Source organism: Panulirus ornatus, chromosome 13 (assembly GCF_036320965.1).
Source record: "Panulirus ornatus isolate Po-2019 chromosome 13, ASM3632096v1, whole genome shotgun sequence".
Lineage (NCBI taxonomy): Eukaryota > Metazoa > Arthropoda > Malacostraca > Decapoda > Palinuridae > Panulirus > Panulirus ornatus.
The window spans coordinates 55,637,965-55,661,759 of record NC_092236.1 but is presented as its reverse complement, the minus strand read 5'-3'; the positions used below and the strand labels follow the sequence as shown (position 1 = coordinate 55,661,759).

The 23,795-nt window shown below is 32.5% G+C and overlaps 1 protein-coding gene across 2 annotated transcripts in view; it reads right to left on the bottom strand.

The window, feature by feature from the left end:
* Positions 1-23,795, bottom strand: part of LOC139752918 (bridge-like lipid transfer protein family member 3B) — a 140,143-nt gene that overhangs the window by 30,642 nt on the left and 85,706 nt on the right. The window contains exons 14-15 of one of the 2 annotated variants that reach the window (XM_071668977.1): positions 21,032-22,012; positions 20,547-20,752 (exon numbers count right to left, since the gene is read on the bottom strand). In XM_071668977.1, coding sequence (XP_071525078.1) covers positions 20,547-20,752; positions 21,032-22,012 — 1,187 coding nt within the window. Of the gene's footprint in view, positions 1-20,546; positions 22,013-23,795 lie in introns of both variants that reach the window. The other variant, XM_071668976.1, reaches the window with a different exon arrangement.

The window sequence follows — 23,795 nt, the reverse complement described above, 5'->3', positions numbered from 1 at the left end:
AAATCCTTAAATACCATATAGAATAACATCTACACACAGATTTTCATTAAAATCTGAGGAAGTTGAAAATCAGAGCAAAAAAAATGCAAGACGCCTTGATTTTTTCTTGATTTTTTTGAGAAAATAGATTTTCTTGAAATTGTTAGCATAGATACTTTTAACGTGTGCTGAATACGAATCTGTGGTCAAAATCTAAAAATTCGGATAATTACTCGAGTAATTAGCATTTCTAACTTCATAATTAGTAAAAGGTGCTAATTAAACGGTTAATATTATGAATTACAGCCTTTTGACTGCAAATACTTAAATACCATATAAAATAACATCTATATACAGATTTTCATTAAAATCTGAGGAAGTTGAAAATATGAGCAAAAAAAAAAAAAAAACGCAAGGCTTGGATTTTTCTCTTTTTTTTTTTTTTGAAAAAATAAGATTTTCTTGTAATTTTCAGCATAAATACTTTTGTGTATGCTGAATACGAATCTGTGGTCAAAATATAAAAAATTCGTATAATTACCCGAGAAAATAGCATTTAAATTTTATCATAATTAGTCCAGGTGCTAATTCACCGGTTAATATCATGAACTACAGTCTTTTGACTCTAAATACTTAAATACCATATAAAATAACACCTATACACAGATTTTCATTAAAATCTAAGAAGTTGATAATCAGAGCAAACAAAATGCAAGGCGCCTTGAATTTTTCTTGATTTTCTTGAGAAAATAGATTTTCTTGAAATTGTTAGCATAGATACTTTTACGTGTGCTGAACACGAATCTGTGATCAAGATCTAAAAATTCGTATAATTATTCGAGTAATTAGCATTTTTAACTTCAAATTAGTAAAAGGTGGTAATTAACCGGTTAATATTATGAATTACAGTCTTTTGACTGCAAATACTTAAATATTTACCATATAAAATAACATCTATACACATATTTTCATTAAAATCTGAGGAAGTTGAAAATCTAAGCAAAAAAAAGCAAGGCTTTTTTTTCTTGATTTTTCTTGATTTTTTTGAAAAAATAGATTTTCTTGTAATTTTCAACACAGATACTTTTATGCATGCTTAATACGAATCTGTGGTCAAAATCTAAAAATTCAGAAAATTACTCGAGTAATTAGCATTTCTAGCTTCATCATAATTACTAAAAGGTTCTAATTTAACGGTTAATATTATGAATTGCAGTCTTTTGACTCAAAATACTCAAATACCATATAAAATAACATCTATACACAGATTTTCATTAAAATCTGAGGAAGTTGAAAATCTGAGCAAAAAAAACGCCAGGCTATAGCCTAGGATTTTTCTTGATTTTTTTGAAAAAATAGATTTTCTTGCAATTTTCAACATAGATAATTTTATGTACGCTGAATACGAATCTGTGGTCAAAATCTAAAAATTCGGATAATTCCTCCAGTAATTAGCATTCAAATTTTATCATAATTAGTCCAGGTGGTAATTAACCGGTTGATATTATGAATTACAGTCTTTTGACTCCAAATACTTAAATACCATATAAAATAACATCTACAACCAGATTTTCATTTAAATCTGAGGAAGTGAAAATCTGAGCAAAAAAAAACGCAAGGCTATAGCCTGGGATTTTTCTTGGATTTTTTGAAAAATTAGATTTTCTTGTAATTTTCAACGTAGATACTTTTATGTGTGCTGAATACGAATCTGTGGTCAAAATCTAAAAATTCGGATAAACACTCAAGTAATTACCATTTAAATTTTATCATAATTAGTCCAGGTGCTAATTAAACGGTTAATATTATGAATTACAGTCTTTTGACTACAAATACTCAAATACCATATAAAATAACATCTACACACAGATTTTCATTAAAATCTGAAGTTGAAAATCTGAGCAAAAAAAAAATGCAAGGCTATAGCCTAGGATTTTTCTTGATTTTCTTGAAAAATAGATTTTCTTGTAATTTTCAACATAGATACTTTTATGTATGCTGAATACGAACAATCTAAAGATTCGGTTAATTACTCGAGTAATCAGCATTTAAAGATTATCATAATTACTCCAGGTGGTAATTAACCGGTTAATATTATGAATTACAGTCTTTTGACACCAAATACTTAAATACCACATAAAATAACATCTATACACAGATTTTCATTAAAATCTGAGGAAGTTGAAAATCTGAGTAAAATAAAATAAAATGGATTTTTCTTGATTTTTTTGAAAAAATAGATTTTCTTGTATTTTTCAACATAGATACTTTTATGTACGCTGAATACGAATATGTGGCCAAAATCTAAAGATTCGTATAATTACTCGAGTAATTAGCATTTAAATCTTATAATTAGTATAGGTGGTGATTAACCGGTTAATATTATGAATTACAGTCTTTTGACTGCAAATACTTAAAGAACATATAAAATAACACCTATACACAGATTTTCATTAAAATCTGAGGAAGTTGAAAATCTGAGCAAAAAAAAAAAAAAAAAAAGGATTTTTCTTGATTTTCTTGGAAAAATAGATTATCTTGTAATTTTCAACATAGATACTTTTATGTATGCTGAATACGAATCTGTGGTCAAAATCTAAAAATTCGTACAATTACTGGAGTAATTAGCATTTAAATTTTATCATAATTACTCCAGGTGGTAATTAACCAGTTAATATTAAGAATTACAGTCTTTTGACTATAAATACTTAAATACCATATAAAATAACAACTATACACAGATTTTCATTAAAATCTGAGGAAGTTGAAAATCAGGGCAAAAAATATGAAAGGCGCCTTGAATTTTTCTTGATTTTTTGAGAAAATAGATTTTCTTGAAATTGTTAGCATAGATACTTTTACGTGTGCTGAATACGAATCTGTGGTCAAAATCTAAAAATTCGTATAATTATTCGAGTAATTAGCATTTTTAACTTCACCATAATTAGTAAAAGGTGGTAATTAACCGGTTAATATGAATTACAGTCTTTTGACTGCATATACTTAAATACCATATAAAATAACATCTATACACACATATTTTCATTAAAATCAGAGGAAGTTGTAAATCTGAGAAAAAAAAAAAAAACCGCAAGGCTATAGCCTTGCGTTTTACGTGATTTTTTTGAAAAATAGATTTCCTTCTAATTTTCAGCATAGATACTTTTATGTATGCTGAATACGAATCTGTGGTCAAAATCTAAAGATTCGGATAATTACTCGAGTAATTAGCATTTCTATCTTCATCATAATTAGTAAAACGTGCTAATTAAACGGTTAATATTATGAATTACAGTCTTTTGACTCCAAATACTTAAATAACATATAAAATAACACCTATACACAGATTTTATTTAAAACCTGAGGAAGTGGAAAATTTGAGCAAAAAAAAAAAACGCAAGGCTATAGCCTTGGATTTTTCTTGATTTTTTGGAAAATATAGATTTTCTTATAATTTTCAGCAAAGATGCTTTTATGCATGCTGAATACGAATCTGTTGTCAAAATCTAAGAATTCGGATAATTACTCGAGTAATTAGCATTTCTAAGTTCATAATTACTAAAAGGTGCTAATTAAATGGTTAATATTATGAATTATAGTCTTTTGACTCCAAATACTCAAATACCATATAAAGTAACATCTATACACAGATTTTCATTAAAATCTGAGGAAGTTAAAAATTTGAGCAAAAAAAAAATGCCTTGGATTTTTCTTGATTTTTGTGAAAAAATAGATTTTCTTGTATTTTTCAACATAGATACTTTTATGTACGATGAATACGAATCTGTGGTCAAAATCTAAAAATTCGTATAAACATTCGAGTAATTAGCATTTTTATCTTCACCATAATTAGTAAAAGGTGGTAATTAACCGGTTAATATTATGAATTACCGTCTTTTGACTCCAAATACTTAAATACCATATAAAATAACATCTACAACCAGATTTTCATTAAAATCTGAGGAAGTTGAAAATCTGAGCAAAAAAAAAAGGCCAGGCTATAGCCTTGGATTTTTCTTGATTTTTTGAAAAAATAGATTTTCTTGCAATTTTCAACATAGATAATTTTATGTACGCTGAATACGAATTTGTGGTCAAAATCTAAAAATTCGGATAATTACTCCAGTAATTAGCATTCAAATTTTATCATAATTATTCCAGGTGGTAATTAACCGATTGATATTATGAGTTACAGTCTTTTGACTCCAAATACTTAAATACCATATAAAATAACATCTACAACCAGATTTTCATTAAAATCTGAGGAAGTTGAAAATCTGAGCAAAAAAAAACGCAAGGCTATAGCCTTGGATTTTTCTTGATTTTTTTGAAAAAATAGATTTTCTTGCAATTTTCAACATAGATACTTTTATGTACGCTGAATACGAATCTGTGGTCAAAATCTAAAAATTCGGATAATTACTCGAATAATTAGCATTTAAATTTCATAATTACTTAAGGTGGTAATTAACCGGTTAATATTATGAATTACAGTCTTTTGACTCCAAATACTTAAATACCATATAAAATAACATATATACACAGATTTTCATTAAAATCTGAGGAAGTTGAAAATCAGAGCAAAAAAATGCAAGACTAATACGCCTTGGATTCTTTTTCAGTTTTTTGAAAAAATAGATTTTCTTATTTTCAGCATAGATACTTTTTTGTATGCTGAATACGAATCTTTGGTCAAAATCTAAAAAATTCGTATAACTACCCGAGTAATTAGCATTTAAATTTTATCATAATTAGTCCAGGTGCTAATTAATCGGTTAATATCGTGAACTACAGTCTTTGACTCTAAAGGCTTAAATACCATATAAAATAACACCTATACACAGATTTTCATTAAAATCTGAGGAAGTTGAAAATCTGGATTTTTCTTGATTTTTTTTGAAAATATATTTTTTTCTTGTAATTTTCAGCATAGATATGCATGCTGAATACGAATCTATGGTGAAAATCTAAAAATTCGTATAATTATTCGAGTAATTAGCATTTTTAAACCACCATAATTACTAAAAGGTGCTAATCAAACGTTTAATATTATGAATTACAGTCTTTTGACTCCAAATACTCAATTACCATATAAAATAACATCTATACACAGATTTTCATTAAAATCTGAGGAAGTTGAAAATCTGAGTAAAATAAAATATGCAAGGCCTTGGATTTTTCTTGATTTTTTTGAAAAAATAGATTTTCTTGTATTTTTCAACATAGATACTTTCATGTACGCTGAATACGAATCTGTGGTCAAAATCTAAAAATTCGGATAATTACTCGAGTAATTAGCATTTAAATCTTATCATAATTAGTCCAGGTGGTAATTAACCGGTTAATATTATGAATTACAGTCTTTCGACTGCAAATACTTAAATAACATATAAAATAACACCCACACACAGAATTTTCATTAAAATCTGAGAAAGTTGAAAATCTGAGCAAAAAAAAAAAAAAAAACGCAAGGCTATAGCCTCGGATTTTTCTTGATTTTTTTGAAAATATATTTTTTTCTTGTAATTTTCAGCATAGCTACTTTTATGCATGTTGAATACGAATCTGTTATCAAAATCTAAAAATTCGCATAATTACTCGAGTAATTAGCATTTCTAACTTCATCATAATTACTAAAAGGTGCTAATTAAACGGTTAATATTATGAATTATACTCTTTTGACTCAAAATACCCAAATACCATATAACATAACAACTATACACAGATTTTCATTAAAATCTGAGGAAGTTGAAAATCTGAGCAAAAAAAATGCAAGGCTATAGCCTTGGATTTTTCTTGATTTTTTTGAAAAAATAGATTTTCTTGTATTTTTCAACATAGATACTTTTATGTACGCTGAATACGAATCTGTGGTCAAAATCTAAAAATTCGGATAATTACTCGAGTAATTAGCATTTAAATTTTATCATAATTAGTCCAGGTGGTAATTAACCGGTTAATATTATGAATTACAGTCTTTTGACTGCAAATACTTAAATAACATATAAAATAACACCTATACACAGATTTTCATTAAAATCTGAGGAAGTTGAAAATCTGGATTTTTCTTGATTTTTTGGAAAATATATTTTTTCTTGTAATTTTCAGCATAGATAATTTTATGCATGCTGAATACGAATCTATGGTCAAAATCTAAAAATTTGTATAATTATTCGAGTAATGAGCATTTTTAACTTCACCATAATTAGTAAAAGGTGCTAATTAAACGGTTAATATTATGAATTACAGTCTTTTGACTCCAAATACTCAAATACCATATAAAATAACATCTATACACAGATTTTAATTGAAATCTGAGGAAGTTGAAAATCTGGATATTTCTTGATTACTTTGAAATAATAGATTTTCTTGTATTTTTCAACAGAGATAGTTTTAAGTACGCTGAATACGAATCTGTGGTCAAAATCTAAAAATTCGGATAATTACTCGAGTAATTAGCATTGAAATTTCATAATTACTCCAGGTGGTAATTAACCGGTTAATATTATGAATTACAGTGTTTTGACTCCAAATACTTAAATACCATATAAAATAACATATATACACAGATTTTCATTAAAATCTGAGGAAGTTGAAAATCAGAGGAAAAAAAGCCTTGGATTCTTTTTGAGTTTTTTGAAAAATAGATTTTCTTATTTTCAGCATAGATACTTTTGTGTATGCTGAATACGAATCTTTGGTCAAAATCTAAAAAATTCGTATAATTACCCGAGTAATTAGCATTTAAATTTTATCATAATTAGTCCAGGTGCTAATTAATCGGTTAATATCATGAACTACAGTGTTTGACTCTAAAGACTTAAATACCATATAAAATAACACCTATACACAGATTTTCATTAAAATCTGAGGAAGTTGAAAATCTGGATTTTTTTTGATTTTTTTGAAAATAGATTTCCTTGTATTTTTCAACATAGATACTTTTATGTACGCTGATTACGAATCTGTGGTCAAAATCTAAGAATTCGGATAATTATTCGAGTAATTAGCATTTAAATTTTATCAATTAGTCCAGGTGGTAATTAACCGGTTAATATTATGAATTACAGTCTTTCGACTCCAAATACTTAAATACCATATAAAATAACATATATACACAGATTTTCATTAAAATCTGAGGAAGTTGAAAATCAGAGCAAAACAATGCAAGACTAATAAGCCTTGGATTTTTTTTGAGTTTTTTGAAAAAATAGATTTTCTTATCTTCAGCATAGATACTTTTGTGTATGCTGAATACGAATCTTTGGTCAAAATCTAAAAAATTCGTATAATTACCCGAGTAATTAGCATTTAAATTTTATCATAATTAGTCCACGTGCTAACTAATCGGTTAATATCATGAACTACAGTCTTTGACTCTATAGACTTAAATACCATATAAAATAACACCTATACACAGATTTTCATTAAAATCTGAGGAAGCTGAAAATCTGGATTTTTCTTGATTTTTTTTGAAAATATATTTTTTTTCTTGTAATTTTTAGCATAGATACTTTTATGTATGCTGAATACGAATCTGTGGTCAAAATCTAAAAATTCGGATAATTACTCGAGTAATTAGCATTTCTAACTTAATCATTACTAAAAGGTGCTAATTAAACGTTTAATATTATGAATTACAGTCTTTTGACTCCAAATACTCAAATACCATATAAAATAACATCTATACACAGATTTTCATTAAAATCTGAGGAAGTTGAAAATCTGAGTAAAATAAAATGCAAGGCTATAGCCTTGGATTTTTCTTGATTTTTTTTGAAAAAATAGATTTTCTTGTATTTTTCAACATAGATAATTTTATGTACGCTGAATACGAATCTGTGGTCAAAATCTAAAAATTCGGATAATTACTCGAGCAATTAGCATTTAAATCTTATAATTAGTCCAGGTGGCAATTAACCGGTTAATATTATGAATTACAGTCTTTTGACTGCAAATACTTAAATAACATATAAAATAACACCTATACACAGATTTTCATTAAAATATGAGGAAGTTGAAAATCTGAGCAAAAAGTATTTTTTTCTTGTAATTTTCAGCATAGATACTTTTAAGCATGTTGAATACGAATCTGTTGTCAAAATCTAAAAATTCGGATAATTACTCGAGTAATTAGCATTTAAATTTTATCATAATTACTCCAGGCGGTAATTAACCGGTTAATATTATAAAATTACAATCTTTTGACTCTAAATACTTAAATACCATATAAAATAACACCTATACACAGATTTTCATTAAAATCTGATGAAGTTCAAAATCAGGGCAAAAAAAATGAAAGGCGCCTTGAATTTTTCTTGATTTTTTTGAGAAAATAGATTTTCTTGAAATTGTTAGCATAGATACTTTTACGTGTGCTGAATACGAATCTGTGGTCAAAATCTAAAAATTCGTATAATTATTCGAGTAATTAGCATTTTTAACTTCATAATGGGGTTGTTAGGGAGGTAAATGCAAGAGTTTTGGAAAGAGGGGCAAGTATGAAGTCTGTTGGGGATGAGAGAGCTTGGGAAGTGAGTCAGTTGTTGTTCGCTGATGATACAGCGCTGGTGGCGGATTCATGTGAGAAACTGCAGAAGCTGGTGACGGAGTTTGGTAAAGTGTGTGGAAGAAGAAAGTTAAGAGTAAATGTCAATAAGAGCAAGGTTATTAGGTACAGTAGGGTTGAGGGTCAAGTCAATTGGGAGGTGAGTTTGAATGGTGAGAGGCTGGAGGAAGTGAAGTGTTTTAGATATCTGGGAGTGGATCTGTCAGCGGATGGAACCATGGAAGCGGAAGTGGATCATAGGGTGGGGGAGGGGGCGAAAATTTTGGGAGCCTTGAAAAATGTGTGGAAGTCGAGAACATTATCCCGGAAAGCAAAAATGGGTATGTTTGAAGGAATAGTGGTTCCAACAATGTTGTATGGTTGCGAGGCGTGGGCTATGGATAGAGTTGTGCGCAGGAGGATGGATGTGCTGGAAATGAGATGTTTGAGGACAATGTGTGGTGTGAGGTGGTTTGATCGAGTAAGTAACGTAAGGGTAAGAGGGATGTGTGGAAATAAAAAGAGCGTGGTTGAGAGAGCAGAAGAGGGTGTTTTGAAGTGGTTTGGGCACATGGAGAGAATGAGTGAGGAAAGATTGACCAAGAGGATATATGTGTCGGAGGTGGAGGGAACGAGGAGAAGAGGGAGACCAAATTGGAGGTGGAAAGATGGAGTGAAAAGGATTTTGTGTGATCGGGGCCTGAACATGCAGGAGGGTGAAAGGAGGGCAAGGAATAGAGTGAATTGGAGCGATGTGGTATACAGGGGTTGACGTGCTGTCAGTGGATTGAATCAAGGCATGTGAAGCGTCTGGGGTAAACCATGGAAAGCTGTGTAGGTATGTATATTGCGTGTGTGGACGTGTGTATGTACATGTGTATGGGGGGGGGTTGGGCCATTTCTTTCGTCTGTTTCCTTGCGCTACCTCGCAAACGCGGGAGACAGCGACAAAGTATAAAAAAAAAAAAAAAAAAATTAGTAAAAGGTGGTAATTAACCTGTTAATATGAATTACAGTCTTTTGACTGCAAATACATAAATACCATATAAAATAACATCTATACACATATTTTCATTAAAATCAGAGGAAGTTGAAAATCTAAGCAAAAAAAAACGCCTTGGATTTTACGTGATTTTTTTGAAAAATAGATTTTCTTCTAATTTTCAGCATAGATACTTTTATGTATGCTGAATACGAATCTGTGGTCAAAATCTAAAGATTCGGATAATTACTCGAGTAATTAGCATTTCTATCTTCATCATAATTAGAAAAACGTGCTAATTAAACGGTTAATATTATGAATTACAGTCTTTTGACTCCAAATACTTAAATACCATATAAAATAACACCTATACACAGATTTTCATTAAAATCTGAGGAAGTTGAAAATCTGAGCAAAAAAACGCAAGGCTAGCCTTGGATTTTTCTTGATTTTTTGGCAAATATAGATTTTCTTCTAATTTTCAGCAAAGATACTTTCATGCATGCTGAATACGAATCTGTTGTCAAAATCTAAGAATTCGGATAATTACTCGAGTAATTAGCATTTCTAACTTCATCATAATTACTAAAAGGTGCTAATTAAACGGTTAATATTATGAATTATAGTCTTTTGACTCCAAATACTCAAATACCATATAAATTAACATCTATACACAGATTTTCATTAAAATATGAGGAAGTTAAAAATTTGAGCAGAAAAAAATGCAAGGCTATAGCCTTGGATTTTTCTTGATTTTTTAGAAAAAATAGATTTTCTTGTATTTTTCAACATAGATACTTTTATGTACGCTGAATACGAATCTGTGGTCAAAATCTAAAAATTCGGATAATTACTCGAGTAATTAGCACTTAAATTTAATCATAATTAGTCCAGGTGGTAATTAACCGGTTAATATTATGAATTACAGTCTTTTGACTGCAAATACTTAAATACCATATAAAATAATACCTATACACAGATTTTCATTAAAATCTGAGGAAGTTGAAAATCTGGATTTTTCTTGATTTTTTTTTAAATATATTTTCTTGTAATTTTCAGCATAGATACTTTTATGTATGCTGAATACGAATCTGTGGTCAAAATCTAAAAATTCGGATAATTACTCGACTAATTAGCATTTCTAACTTAATCATTACTAAAATGTGCTAATTAAACGTTTAATATTATGAATTACAGTCTTTTGACTCCAAATACTCAAATACCATACAAAATAACATCTATACACAGATTTTCATTAAAATCTGAGTAAGTTGAAAATCTGAGTAAAATAAAATGCAAGGCCTTGGATTTTTCTTGATTTTTTTGAAAAAATAGATTTTCTTGTATTTTTCAACATAGATAATTTTACGTGTGCTGAATACGAATCTGTGGTCAAAATCTAAAAGTTCGTATAATTATTCGAGTAATTAGCATTTTTAACTTCATAATTAGTAAAAGGTGGTAATTAACCGGTTAATATGAATTACAGTCTTTTGACTGCAAATACATAAATACCATATAAAATAACATCTATACATATATTTTCATTAAAATCAGAAGTTGAAAATCTGAGCAAAAAAAAACGCCAGGTTATAGCCTTGGATTTTACGTGACTTTTTTGAAAAATAGATTTTCTAATTTTCAGCATAGATACTTTTATGTATGCTGAATACGAATCTGTGGTCAAAATGTAAAGATTCGGATAATTACTCGAGTAATTAGAATTTCTATCTTCATTATAATTAGTAAAACGTGTTAATTAAACGGTTAATATTATGAATTACAGTCTTTTAACTCCAAATACTAAATAACATATAAAATAACACCTATACACAGATTTTCATTAAAATCTGAGGAAGTTGAAAATCGAGCAAAAAAAACGCAAGGCTATAGCCTTGGATTTTTCTTGATTTTTTGGAAAATATAGATTTTCTTATAATTTTCAGCAGATACTTTTATGCATGCTGAATACGAATCTGTTGTCAAAATCTAAGAATTCGGATAATTACTCGAGTAATTAGCATTTCTAACTTCATAATTACTAAAAGGTAATAATTAAACGGTTAATATTATGAATTATAGTCTTTTGACTCCAAATACTCAAATATCATATAAAATAACATCTATACACAGATTTTCATTGAAATCTGAGGAAGTTGAAAATCTGAGCAAAAAAAAAAAAAAAATGCAAGGCTATAGCCTATAGCCTAGGATTTTTCTTGATTTTCTTGAAAAAATGGATTTTCTTGTAATTTTCAACATAGATACTTTTATGTATGCTGAATACGAATCTGTGGTCAAAATCTAAAAATTCGTACAATTACTCGAGTAATTAGCATTTAAATTTCATAATTACTCCAGGTGGTAATTAACCGGTTAATATTATGAATTACAGTCTTTTGACTCTAAATACTTAAATACCATATAAAATAACACCTATACACAGATTTTCATTAAAATCTGAGGAAGTTGAAAATCAGGGCAAAAAAAATGAAAGGCGCCTTGAATTTTTCTTGATTTTTTTGAGAAAATAGATTTTCTTGAAATTGTTAGCATACATACTTTTACGTGTGCTGAATACGAATCTGTGGTCAAAATCTATAAATTCGTATAATTATTCGAGTAATTAGCATTTTTAACTTCACCATAATTAGTAAAAGGTGGTAATTAACCGGTTAATATTAATTACACTCTTTTGACTGCAAATACTTAAATACCATATAAAATAACATATATACACATATTTTCATTAAAATCAGAGGAAGTTGAAAATCTGAGCAAAAAAAAAAATGCCTTGGATTTTACGTGATTTTTTTGAAAAGTAGATTTTCTTCTAATTTTCAGCATAGATACTTTTATGTATGCTGAATACGAATCTGTGGTGAAAATCTAAAGATTCGGATAATTACTCGAGTAATTAGCATTTCTATCTTCATTATAATTAGTAAAACGTGTTAATTAAACGGTTAATATTATGAATTACAGTCTTTTGACCCCAAATACTTAAATAACATATAAAATAACACCTATACACAGATTTTCATTAAAATCTGAGGAAGTTGAAAATCTGAGCAAAAAAAAAACGCAAGGCCTTGGATTTTTCTTGATTTTTTGGAAAATATAGATTTTCTTCTAATTTTCAGCAAAGATACTTTTATGCATGCGGAATACGAATCTGTTGTCAAAATCTAAGAATTCGGATAATTACTCGAGTAATTAGCATTTCTAACTTCATCATAATTACTAAAAGGTGCTAATTAAACGGTTAATATTATGAATTATAGTCTTTTGACTGCAATTACTCAAATACAATATAAAGTAACATCTATACACAGATTTTCATTAAAATCTGAGGATGTTAAAAATTTGAGCTAAAAAAATGATTTTTTAGAAAAAATAGATTTTCTTGTATTTTTCAACATAGATACTTTTATGTACGCTGAATACGAATCTGTGGTCAAAATCTAAAAATTCGGATAATTACTCGAGTAATTAGCATTTAAATTTTATCATAATTAGTCCAGGTGGTAATTAACCGGTTAATATTATGAATTACAGTCTTTTGACTGCAAATACTTAAATAACATATAAAATAACACCTATACACAGATTTTCATTAAAATCTGAGGAAGTTGAAAATATGAAAAAAAAAAAAAAACCGCAAGGCTAAAGCCTCGGATTTTTCTTGATTTTTTTGAAAATATATTTTTTTATAGTTTTCAGCATAGATGCTTTTATGCATGTTGAATACGAATCTGTTGTCAAAATCTAAAAATTCGGATAATTACTCGAGTAATTAGCATTTAAATTTTATTAGTCCAGGTGGTAATTAACCGGTGAATATTGTGAATTACAGTCTTTTGACTCCAAATACTTAAATACCATATGAAATAACATATATACATAGATTTTCATTAAAATCTGAGGAAGTTGAATATCAGAGCAAAAAAATGCAAGGCGCCTTGAATTTTTCTTGATTTTTTTGAATAGATTTTCTTGAAATTGTTAGCATAGATACTTTTACGTGAGCTGAATACGAATTTGTGGTCAAAATCTAGAAATTCGTATAATTATTCGAGTAATTAGCATTTTTAACTTCAGTATAATTAGTAAAAGGTGCTAATTAAACGTTAATATTATGAATTACAGTCTTTTGACTGCAAATACTCAAATACCGTATAAAATAACATGTATACACGGATTTTCATTAAAATCTAAAGAAGTTGGAAATCTGAGGAAAAAATAGATTTTCTTGTAATTTTCAGCATAGATAACTTTATGCATGCTGAATACGAATCTGTTCTCAAAATCTAAAAATTCGGATAATTACTCGAGTAATTAGCATTTCTATCTTCATCATAATTAGTAAAAGGTGCTAATTAAACGGTTAATATTATGAATTTAAGTCTTCTGACTCCAAATACTCAAACACCATATAAAATAACATCTATACACAGATTTTCATTAAAATCTGAGGAAGTTGAAAATCTTGATTTTTTTGAAATAGATTTTCTTGTAATTTTCAACATAGATACTTTTATGTACGCTGAATACGAATCTGTGGTCAAAATCTAATAATTCGGATAATTACTCGAGTAAATTGCATTTGTAACTTCATAATTAGTAAAAGGTGCTAATTAAACGATTAATATTATGAATTACAGTCTTTTGATTTTCATTAAAATCTGAGGAAGTTGAAAATCTGAGCAAAAAAAAAAAAAAAAAACGCAAGGCTATATAGCCTGGATTTTTTTTTTTTTTTTGAAAAAATATTTTCTTGTAATTTTCAACACAGATACTTTTATGTATGCTGAATACGAATCTGTGGTCAAAATCTAAAAATACGTATAATTACTCGAGTAATTAGCATTTAAATTTTATCATAACTAGTCCAGGTGCTAATTAACCGGTTAATATTATGAATTACAGTCTTTTGACTCCAAATACTTAAATACCATATAAAATAACATCTGCACACAGATTTTCATTAAAATCTGAAGTTCAAAAACTGAGCAAAAAAAAAACGCCAGGCGCCTTGAATTTTTCTTGATGTTTTTGAAGAAATGGATTTTCTTGAAATTGTTAGCATATATACTTTTACGTGTGCTGAATACGAATCTGTGGTCAAAATCTAGAAATTCGTATAATCATTCGAGTAATTAGCATTTTTAACTTCATAATTAGTAAAAGGTGCTAATTAAACGGTTAATATTATGAATTACAGTCTTTTGACTCCAACTACTCAAATACCATATAAAATAACGTCTATACACAGATTTTCATTAAAATCTGAGGAAGTTGAAAATCTGAGCCAAAAAATGCTTGGATTTTTCTTGAGTTTTTTGAATAGATTTTCTTGTAATTTTCAACATAGATACTTTTATGTATGCTGAATACGAATCTCTGGTCAAAATCTAAAAATTCGGATAATTACTCGAGTAATTAGCATTTAAGTTTTATAATTAGTCCAGGTGGTAATTAACCGCTTAATATTATGAATTACAGTCTTTTGACTGTAAATATTAGAATACCATTTAAATAACATCTATACACATATTTTCATTAAAATCTGAGGAAGTTGAAAATGTGAGCAAAAAAAAAACGCAAGGCTATAGCCTTGGATTTTTCTTAATCTTTTGAATAGATTTATTGTAATTTTCAGCATATATACATTTATGCATGCTGAATACGAATCTGTGGTCAAAATCTAAAAATTCGGATAATTACTCGAGTAATTAGCGTTTGAATTTTATAATTAGTCCAGGTGGTAATTAACCGGTTAATATTATGAATTACAGTCTTTTGACTGCAAATACTTAAATACCATATAAAATAACATCTATACACAGATTTTCATTAAAATCTGAGGATTTTTCTTGACTTTTTTGAGAAAATAGATTTTCTTGTAATTTTCAGCATAGATACTTTTGTGTATGCTGAATACGAATCTGTGGTCAAAATCTAAAAAATTCGTATCATTACCCGAGTAATTAGCATTTAAATTTTATCATAATTAGTCCAGGTTCTAATTAACCGGTTAATATCATGAACTACAGTCTTTTGACTCTAAATACTTAAATACCATATAAAATAACACCTATACACAGATTTTCATTAAAATCTGAGGAAGTTGAAAATCAGAGCAAAAAAAATGCAATGGCGCCTTGAATTTTTCTTGATTTTTTTGAGAAAATAGATTTTCTTGAAATTGTTAGCACAGATACTTTTACGTGTGCTGAATACGAATCTGTGGTCAAAATCTAAAAATTCGTATAATTATTCGAGTAATTAGCATTTTTAACTTCACCATAATTAGTAAAAGGTGGTAATTAACCGGTTAATATTATGAATTACAGTCTTTAGACTCCAAATCCTTAAATACCATATTACTTAATCAAATCACTTCACACATTATAATATTCATTTTTTCTATTTATTATACTTAGTCGCTGTCTCCTGTGTTTGTGAGATAACACAAGGAAACAGACGAAAGAATGGCCAACCCACCCACATACACATGTATATACATAAACGCCCACACACGCACACATACATACATATACATACACAGACATATACATATACAGACATGTACACATTCACACTTGTTGCATTCATCCATTCCCAGCGTCACCCTGCCACACATGAAATAGCACCCCCCTCCCCCTGTGCGCATGAAGAAGCACTAGGAAAAGACAACAAAGGCCACATTCATAAACACTGTCTCTAGCTGTCATGTGAAATGTACCAACAACAGCTCCCTTTCCACATCCAGGCCCCATAAAACTTTCCATGGTTTATCCCAGATGCTTCATATGCCCAGGTTCAATTCACTGACAGCACGTCAACCACAGTATACCACATCGTTCCAATTCACTCTATTCCTTGCACGCTTTTCACCCTCCTGTATGTTCAGGCCCCGATCGCTCAAGATCTTTTTCACTCCATCCCTACACCTCCAATTTGGTCTCTCACTCCTCCTCGCTCCCGCCACCTCTGACACATATATCCTCTATGTCACTCTTTCCTCACTCATTCTCTCCATGTGACCAAACTATTTCAATAGACCCTCTTCTGCTCTCTCAACCACACTCTTTTTATTACCACACATCTCTTACCCTTTCATTACTTACTTAATCAAACCACCTTACACCACATATTGTCCTCAAACATCTCATTTCCAACACATCCACCCTCCCCCGCACAACCCTATCTATAATGCATGCCTCAAAACCATATAACATTGTTGGAACCACTATTCCTTCAACCATACCCATTTTTGCTCTCTGAGATAACGTTCTCATCTTTCACACATTCTTCAACACTCCCAGAACCTTCACCCCCTCCCCACCCTGTGACTCACTTCCGCTTCCAGGGTTCCATCCTCTGCCAAATCCACTCCCAGATATCTAATACACTTCAATTCCTCCAGTTTTTCGCCATTCAAACTTACCTCGAAATTTACTTGTCCCTCAACCCTACTGAACCTAATAACCTTGCTCTAATTTACATTTACTCTCAGCTTTCTTCTTTCACACACTTTACCAAACTCAGTCGCCAACGTCTGCAGTTTCTCACCTGAATCAGCTACCAGTGCTGTATCATCAGCGAACAACAACTCACTTCCCAAGCTCTCACATCCACAACAGACTGCATATTTGCCCCTCTCTCCAAAAATCCTTCAAAATAAAATAAAAAATATTTATATATATATATATATATATATATATATATATATATATATATATATATATATATGTATATATATATATATATATATATATATATATATATATATATATATATATATATATATATATATTTTTTTTTTCTTGCTTTGTCGCTGTCTCCCGCGTTTGCGAGGTAGCGCAAGGAAACAGACGAAAGAAATGGCCCAACCCACCCCCATACACATGCCTTGATTCAATCCACTGACAGCACGTCAACTCCGGTATACCACATCGCTCCAATTCACTCTATTCTTTGCCCTCCTTTCACCCTCCTGCATGTTCAGGCCCCGATCACACAAAATCTTTTTCACTCCATCTTTCCACCTCCAATTTGGTCTCCCTCTTCTCCGACACATATATCCTCTTGGTCAATCTTTCCTCACTCATTCTCTACATGTGACCAAACCATTTCAAAACACCCTCTTCTGCTCTCTCAGCCATGCTCTTTTTATTTCCACACATCTCTCTTACCCTTACGTTACTTACTCGATCAAACCACCTCACACCACACATTGTCCTCAAACATCTCATTTCCAGCACATCCATCCTCCTGCGCACAACTCTATCCATAGCCCACGCCTCGCAACCATACAACATTGTTGGAACCACTATTCCTTCAAACATACCCATTTTTGCTTTCCGAGATAATGTTCTCGACTTCCACACATTCTTCAAGGCTCTCAGAATTTTCGCCCCCTCTCCCACCCTATGATCCACTTCCGCTTCCATGGTTCCATCTGCTGCCAGATCCACTCCCAGATATCTAAAACACTTCACTTCCTCCAGTTTTTCTCCATTCAAACTCACCTCCCAATTGACTTGACCCTCAACCCTAATGTACCTAATAACCTTGCTCTTATTCACATTTACTCTTAACTTTCTTCTTTCACACACTTTACCAAACTCAGTCACCAGCTTCTGCAGTTTCTCACATGAATCAGCCATCAGCGCTGTATCATCAGCGAACAACAACTGACTCACTTCCCAAGCTCTCTCATCCCCAACAGACTTCATACTTGCCCCTCTTTCCAAAACTCTTGCATTTACCTCCCTAACAACCCCATCCATAAACAAATTAAACAACCATGGAGACATCACACACCCCTGCCGCAAACCTACATTCACTGAGAACCAATCACTTTCCTCTCTTCCTACACGTACACATGCCTTACATCCTCGATAAAAACTTTTCACTGCTTCTAACAACTTGCCTCCCACACCATATATTCTTAATACCTTCCACAGAGCATCTCTATCAACTCTATCATATGCCTTCTCCAGATCCATAAATGCTACATACAAATCCATTTGCTTTTCTAAGTATTTCTCACATACATTCTTCAAAGCAAACACCTGATCCACACATCCTCTACCACTTCTGAAACCACACTGCTCTTCCCCAATCTGATGCTCTGTACATGCCTTCACCCTCTCAATCAATATCCTCCCATATAATTTACCAGGAATACTCAACAAACTTATACCTCTGTAATTTGAGCACTCACTCTTATCCCCTTTGCCTTTGTACAATGGCACTATGCACGCATTCCGCCAATCCTCAGGCACCTCACCATGAGTCATACATACATTAAATAACCTTACCAACCAGTCAATAATACAGTCACCCCCTTTTTTAATAAATTCCACTGCAATACCATCCAAACCTGCTGCCTTGCCGGCTTTCATCTTCCGCAAAGCTTTTACTACCTCTTCTCTGTTTACCAAATCATTTTCCCTAACCCTCTCACTTTGCACACCACCTCGACCAAAACACACTATATCTGCCACTCTATCATCAAACACATTCAACAAACCTTCAAAATACTCACTCCATCTCCTTCTCACATCACCACTACTTGTTATCACCTCCCCATTTGCGCCCTTCACTGAAGTTCCCATTTGCTCCCTTGTCTTACGCACTTTATTTACCTCCTTCCAGAACATCTTTTTATTCTCCCTAAAATTTAATGATACTCTCTCACCCCAACTCTCATTTGACCATTTTTCACCTCTTGCACCTTTCTCTTGACCTCCCGTCTCTTTCTTTTATACGTCTCCCACTCAACTGCATTTTTTCCCTGCAAAAATCGTCCAAATGCCTCTCTCTTCTCTTTCACTAATACTCTTACTTCTTCATCCCACCACTCACTACCCTTTCTAATCAACCCACCTCCCAATCTTCTCATACCTTGTCCATCAACCCTACTGAAACTAATAACCTTGCACTTATTCAAATTTACTCTCCACCTTCTCTTTAAAACACTTTTCCAAAATCAGTCAACAACCTTTGCAGTTTCTCACTCAAATCAGCCACCAGTGCTGTATCACTGGCAAACAACAACTGACTCGCTTCCCAAGCCCTTTCATCCCCAACAGACTGCATACCTGCCCCTCTGACACTATTCTGTGATGATAATTATGAAGGTGAATGTAATTTTTCTGTGCATGCATCACTACATGTTCTACGGAGATAATCCACCTCATCGAGTGCAATCAATTTATAAATTTTCAAATCCCAAAACCACTACAATAATTCCATCTTTCCTATGCTATTCTTGGCTATACACTGGCCTGACTGTTAAAGGGAAAGTGAGGGATACCTTGTGGTTAAGGGGGTTGTGTGTGTGTGTGTGTGTGTGTGTGTGTGTGTGTGTGTGTGTGTGTGTGTGTGTGTGTGTGTGTGTGTGTGTGTGTGTGTTCAATTATTTTTCTTATGTTATTGTTTCTTGATATTTCTTTCATAATGATCTGGATGATAATAAGATGTGCTTTAAAATTACCTGGGGATAAATTAAAGTTCTTAGTATTAGCATATAAAGAGAAAAAAGAAACCATTAAGTACTAGTTGGTGGTGAATACATACAGTTCTATTTCATGTTTATCCTTGATGGTAGAGCCACAGCACACTCACACCACTGGCAAGCACTGCATACATTTGTCTGTCCATTGACATATTTGTCACACCACTGGAGCCATGACAGATTAAAGTCCATGCTACCCCACCAAGTTAAGGTTGGAACACATGTATCAACACCAAAATCCTATGTGTCATGAGGCAGCCAGGCACCCTATCTAGGGTTCGAATCTTACTCGTGGAGTATATACATACATATATGAGTCAGTACATGCAAAACCTTTCTCAAAGTTTGTAAAAATGATATTCAGATACTGACAAGCATGCTGACTAATATCATTATCGAAAATATATAACTGTGATCTAAACAATCTCATATAATGCAAAAATATTTTAATATTCCAAACAAGTCTTAACTTACATAAATCAATTATTCAATGTCTCCTTACTTACTGTATCTTTTCTTCTGAAGGAACTGGTGACATCTGATATTTCACTAGGCGTTGGCTCTTCAAACACTTCTGATGCAAGTTCTATGGAAGACGGAGGTGGCTTGTTCCCCACACGAAACAGAGCATCCCCTAGGCCGCTGTCCGTGCGCTCTGAGTCTATGTTGACTACTATGAAGTTGTCGCTGTCAGAACTCAGGTCACTACGAACTGAAAGAGTGTCACTCATGTCTTCTGGACTAGTTTTCACAGCAGACTCAATGGTAGACATAAGATTCGTAAAACCACTAGTAAGGCCTTTACGCATGGAAGAAATGCCTGCATTAAGGTTATCATGGAGATTTAATTGCATCATTGGGCCGTTGATGTGGGATGGGTCAGTGTCGAGAATCTGGCTGCTTCGTATACTACGGGGCAGGTTAGTCAAGCTACTTGATAGCTGTCTGCTTGCGGCATGTTTTACAGTAGCAGAGGGTGACTGTTGCTTACCTGTACTGGCTGGTGAGTGCTGACTGACCGGAGGCTGGCTTATGTTACCATTGGCAGTGCTAGATGGCTGCCTGGTGATGGAGGTAGACACTGGCACAGGCTGGGGAGAAGTCAGTTGATCAACACTGTAAGATTTGGTGATGTCGCTAGTAATGGAGCAAGCATCTGTTTCACCTGCTTTCTGAACTATACTGTGTTCTGAAGCAGAGTTTCTTACTTCACAGCTAGGAGAGCCGAGGTCATGGAGATCTGCTGTGGATGATGAGTCAGGAAGGAAGCTCTCCATGTCCCCAGCCATAAAGTCTTTACTGGTATGTGGTGGAGGCATCACTAGTGACACATCCACCTGAGGCACCACGGCGGAGACTACTAGAGTGTCCCCCAGGTTTTCCTGAGTTAAGGCCACACCTGCCATGTTGGGGTGAGTCAGGATGTTGATCGTATCATAAGTAAGGTAAGATGTGAGCTCTGTAATAACATCTAACTGTCGCATGAGGAACAGGTACTGATAATGATTAAGCTGGGCACTGACTAGACTTGGCGTGTGAGCGAATATGTGTGTAGCTGCTTCTGGGCGGCTACCCTCCCCACACTCCCCTGACCCACTGCTGTGCACCACTTTATCTTTCTCACTAAAACTATTCAAGTCTTGGCTTAAGTCTTCAGCATGAGAGTTTCTTAACTGATGCTTATGTGATCTCTTGTCTTTTTCCTCACATGACCCTACACCTGGCTTTCTAGAGGCAACAAGTAGACTAGATTTTGGTTTGACATAGATCCAGAGGGACAAAGGGAAAGCATCTACAAAAGGAACAGGTCTGTTGCGTGCTGCTGGTACCCCAAAGAATTCTACCCAGAGGGGCTCAAAGTGCAGGAAGAGTATGTCTCTTGCCTGAATCCAAAGTGCATCACGATTCATATTATTGATGGCTTCATACAATGTGCTGTCTATCACAGGAGGATTTCTTACATTGTCTTCAGCTGTAACAGAGAAAATACATTAAAATTCTAAAACAATAAAAGAACATACAGATTACTGTACAAGAAAAATTTTTCCTTTTTTTAACTGTGTTTAAATTAGATATACATGAAATTTCAACATCTTTAAGTTCTTTAAGGTTCATAATGCATTGGTTGTATATGTGGGAAAGAAGGATGGGTGGCCAGCTGCTACTGCATGGATTTTGTGTTTTCATGATTTTTCTTGTTCAGACATGAATTTGGTTCATGGCTGATTCCTGAGTGGTATCTTATATGTTTGTGTGTATTTGAGAAAGGGTATTTCATTGGAATGGATTAGGACTGCCTCATGAGTAGGGCCTGGAGTGATGTAGATAGTGCAGATTTTCTTTTATGTGAACCAGAGTTGGTTCCTGTGGGTCTTGTGGTTCATTTTCTGAGGAAGGAGAGCCTGTATTCAGTTTGTCTTTCAGCAGATGGATTAGTGATGTGTCTTGTACAATCTGCATAAATACTTTAACTTCTGTCAAGGGTGATTGGTTTTGTCTGTGCTGGATTCTTTGCTTTATGAGGTTTGTAATTAGTGGGGAGATGTTTGGATTGTATCTCTTTTTATGCCCTTGTGGTGTGTGCTACTTGCTGACATGGTTGGAAATAATGAAGAAGTGCGACTTTGCATGATCTAGGGATAGGAAATCACCCACACTGAAGATCTGGAGCTTTGTTTCCAGTTTGCTTTCCTGTAGTTCATGTATATTTTTTGGTGGTTGTGTGGGTAGGGTCAGCCAAATGGACAGAGGAAAGTTTATGTAGTGTGCTCCAGTTGATCCTTATGTGGAGTGTTGGTGGGTAGGTGATGTTCAGTTAGGTTGACTGCTGGGAGTCTGGTTGGCTGGATGCATATGTTGAGCTTACTGAGAGGTTGCAGGTGGTTTATGAGTAGTTCACCTAGGGGGATCATGGGTGTGAGTGTTAAGCCAGGTGGAATGGTGGGCACTGAAATTTCCACAGACATACGTGTTGGGTATGCTGGCCAGGTTTTGCAGTTGGGAATATATAAGGGAGGATAGGTAGAAGGAGGAGGTAAATAAATGTTATGTTGTAGATAGCAATGAGAAATTTTATTTTCAAGAACTGTATTTCTAGGGTGTTGTCATGGTGTGAGGGCTGTTGTGTAATGTCAGCAGAGCAGTGTTGGAGAAAGGTATTGTCTTGTCAACAAGTGTTTTGGGTACTCCTCCTTTTCAAGTTGGCTGTCATCTTTTAAATTTGTGTAGTTGTACAGAGGTGGGAAGGTAAATCTGGATGTGAGTCTGGCTTCTTGGATGAGAGCTGTAAGGATGTTGCATTCACTGAGTTGGTTGAGTATTTTTCTGTTTGTTTCTGATGCCACTGGCATTAAGTTACAAGATGATCAGTTTTGTAGGTGGGATTCCATAGAGATTCTCTTTTATGAAGAATGAGAGTATGCATTTTGTGCATTACACTCAAGTGCATGAAAATGATGAATTCCTTTGGAGTAAGAAGTTCCTTTATAAGACTCTCCTTTTTTGTCAGTTAATGTGATAAAGCTTTGCAGAAAGTGGCCTTCAAATCATAGTGTTTCTACATGCAGGTGGAGTTTGGTAACACCCATTGATGGACTGATAGATTTAAGCAAACTCAATTCATGACTAGCACATACAAGATGTCTGGTTATCTGACAATTCTGCTAAGTATTGTGATATGACCATGTATTTCACAGTATGTGTACTACTGATCATTTTTTCAAATCATAAGTATGTAGTTCATTGGCATCAAAGCA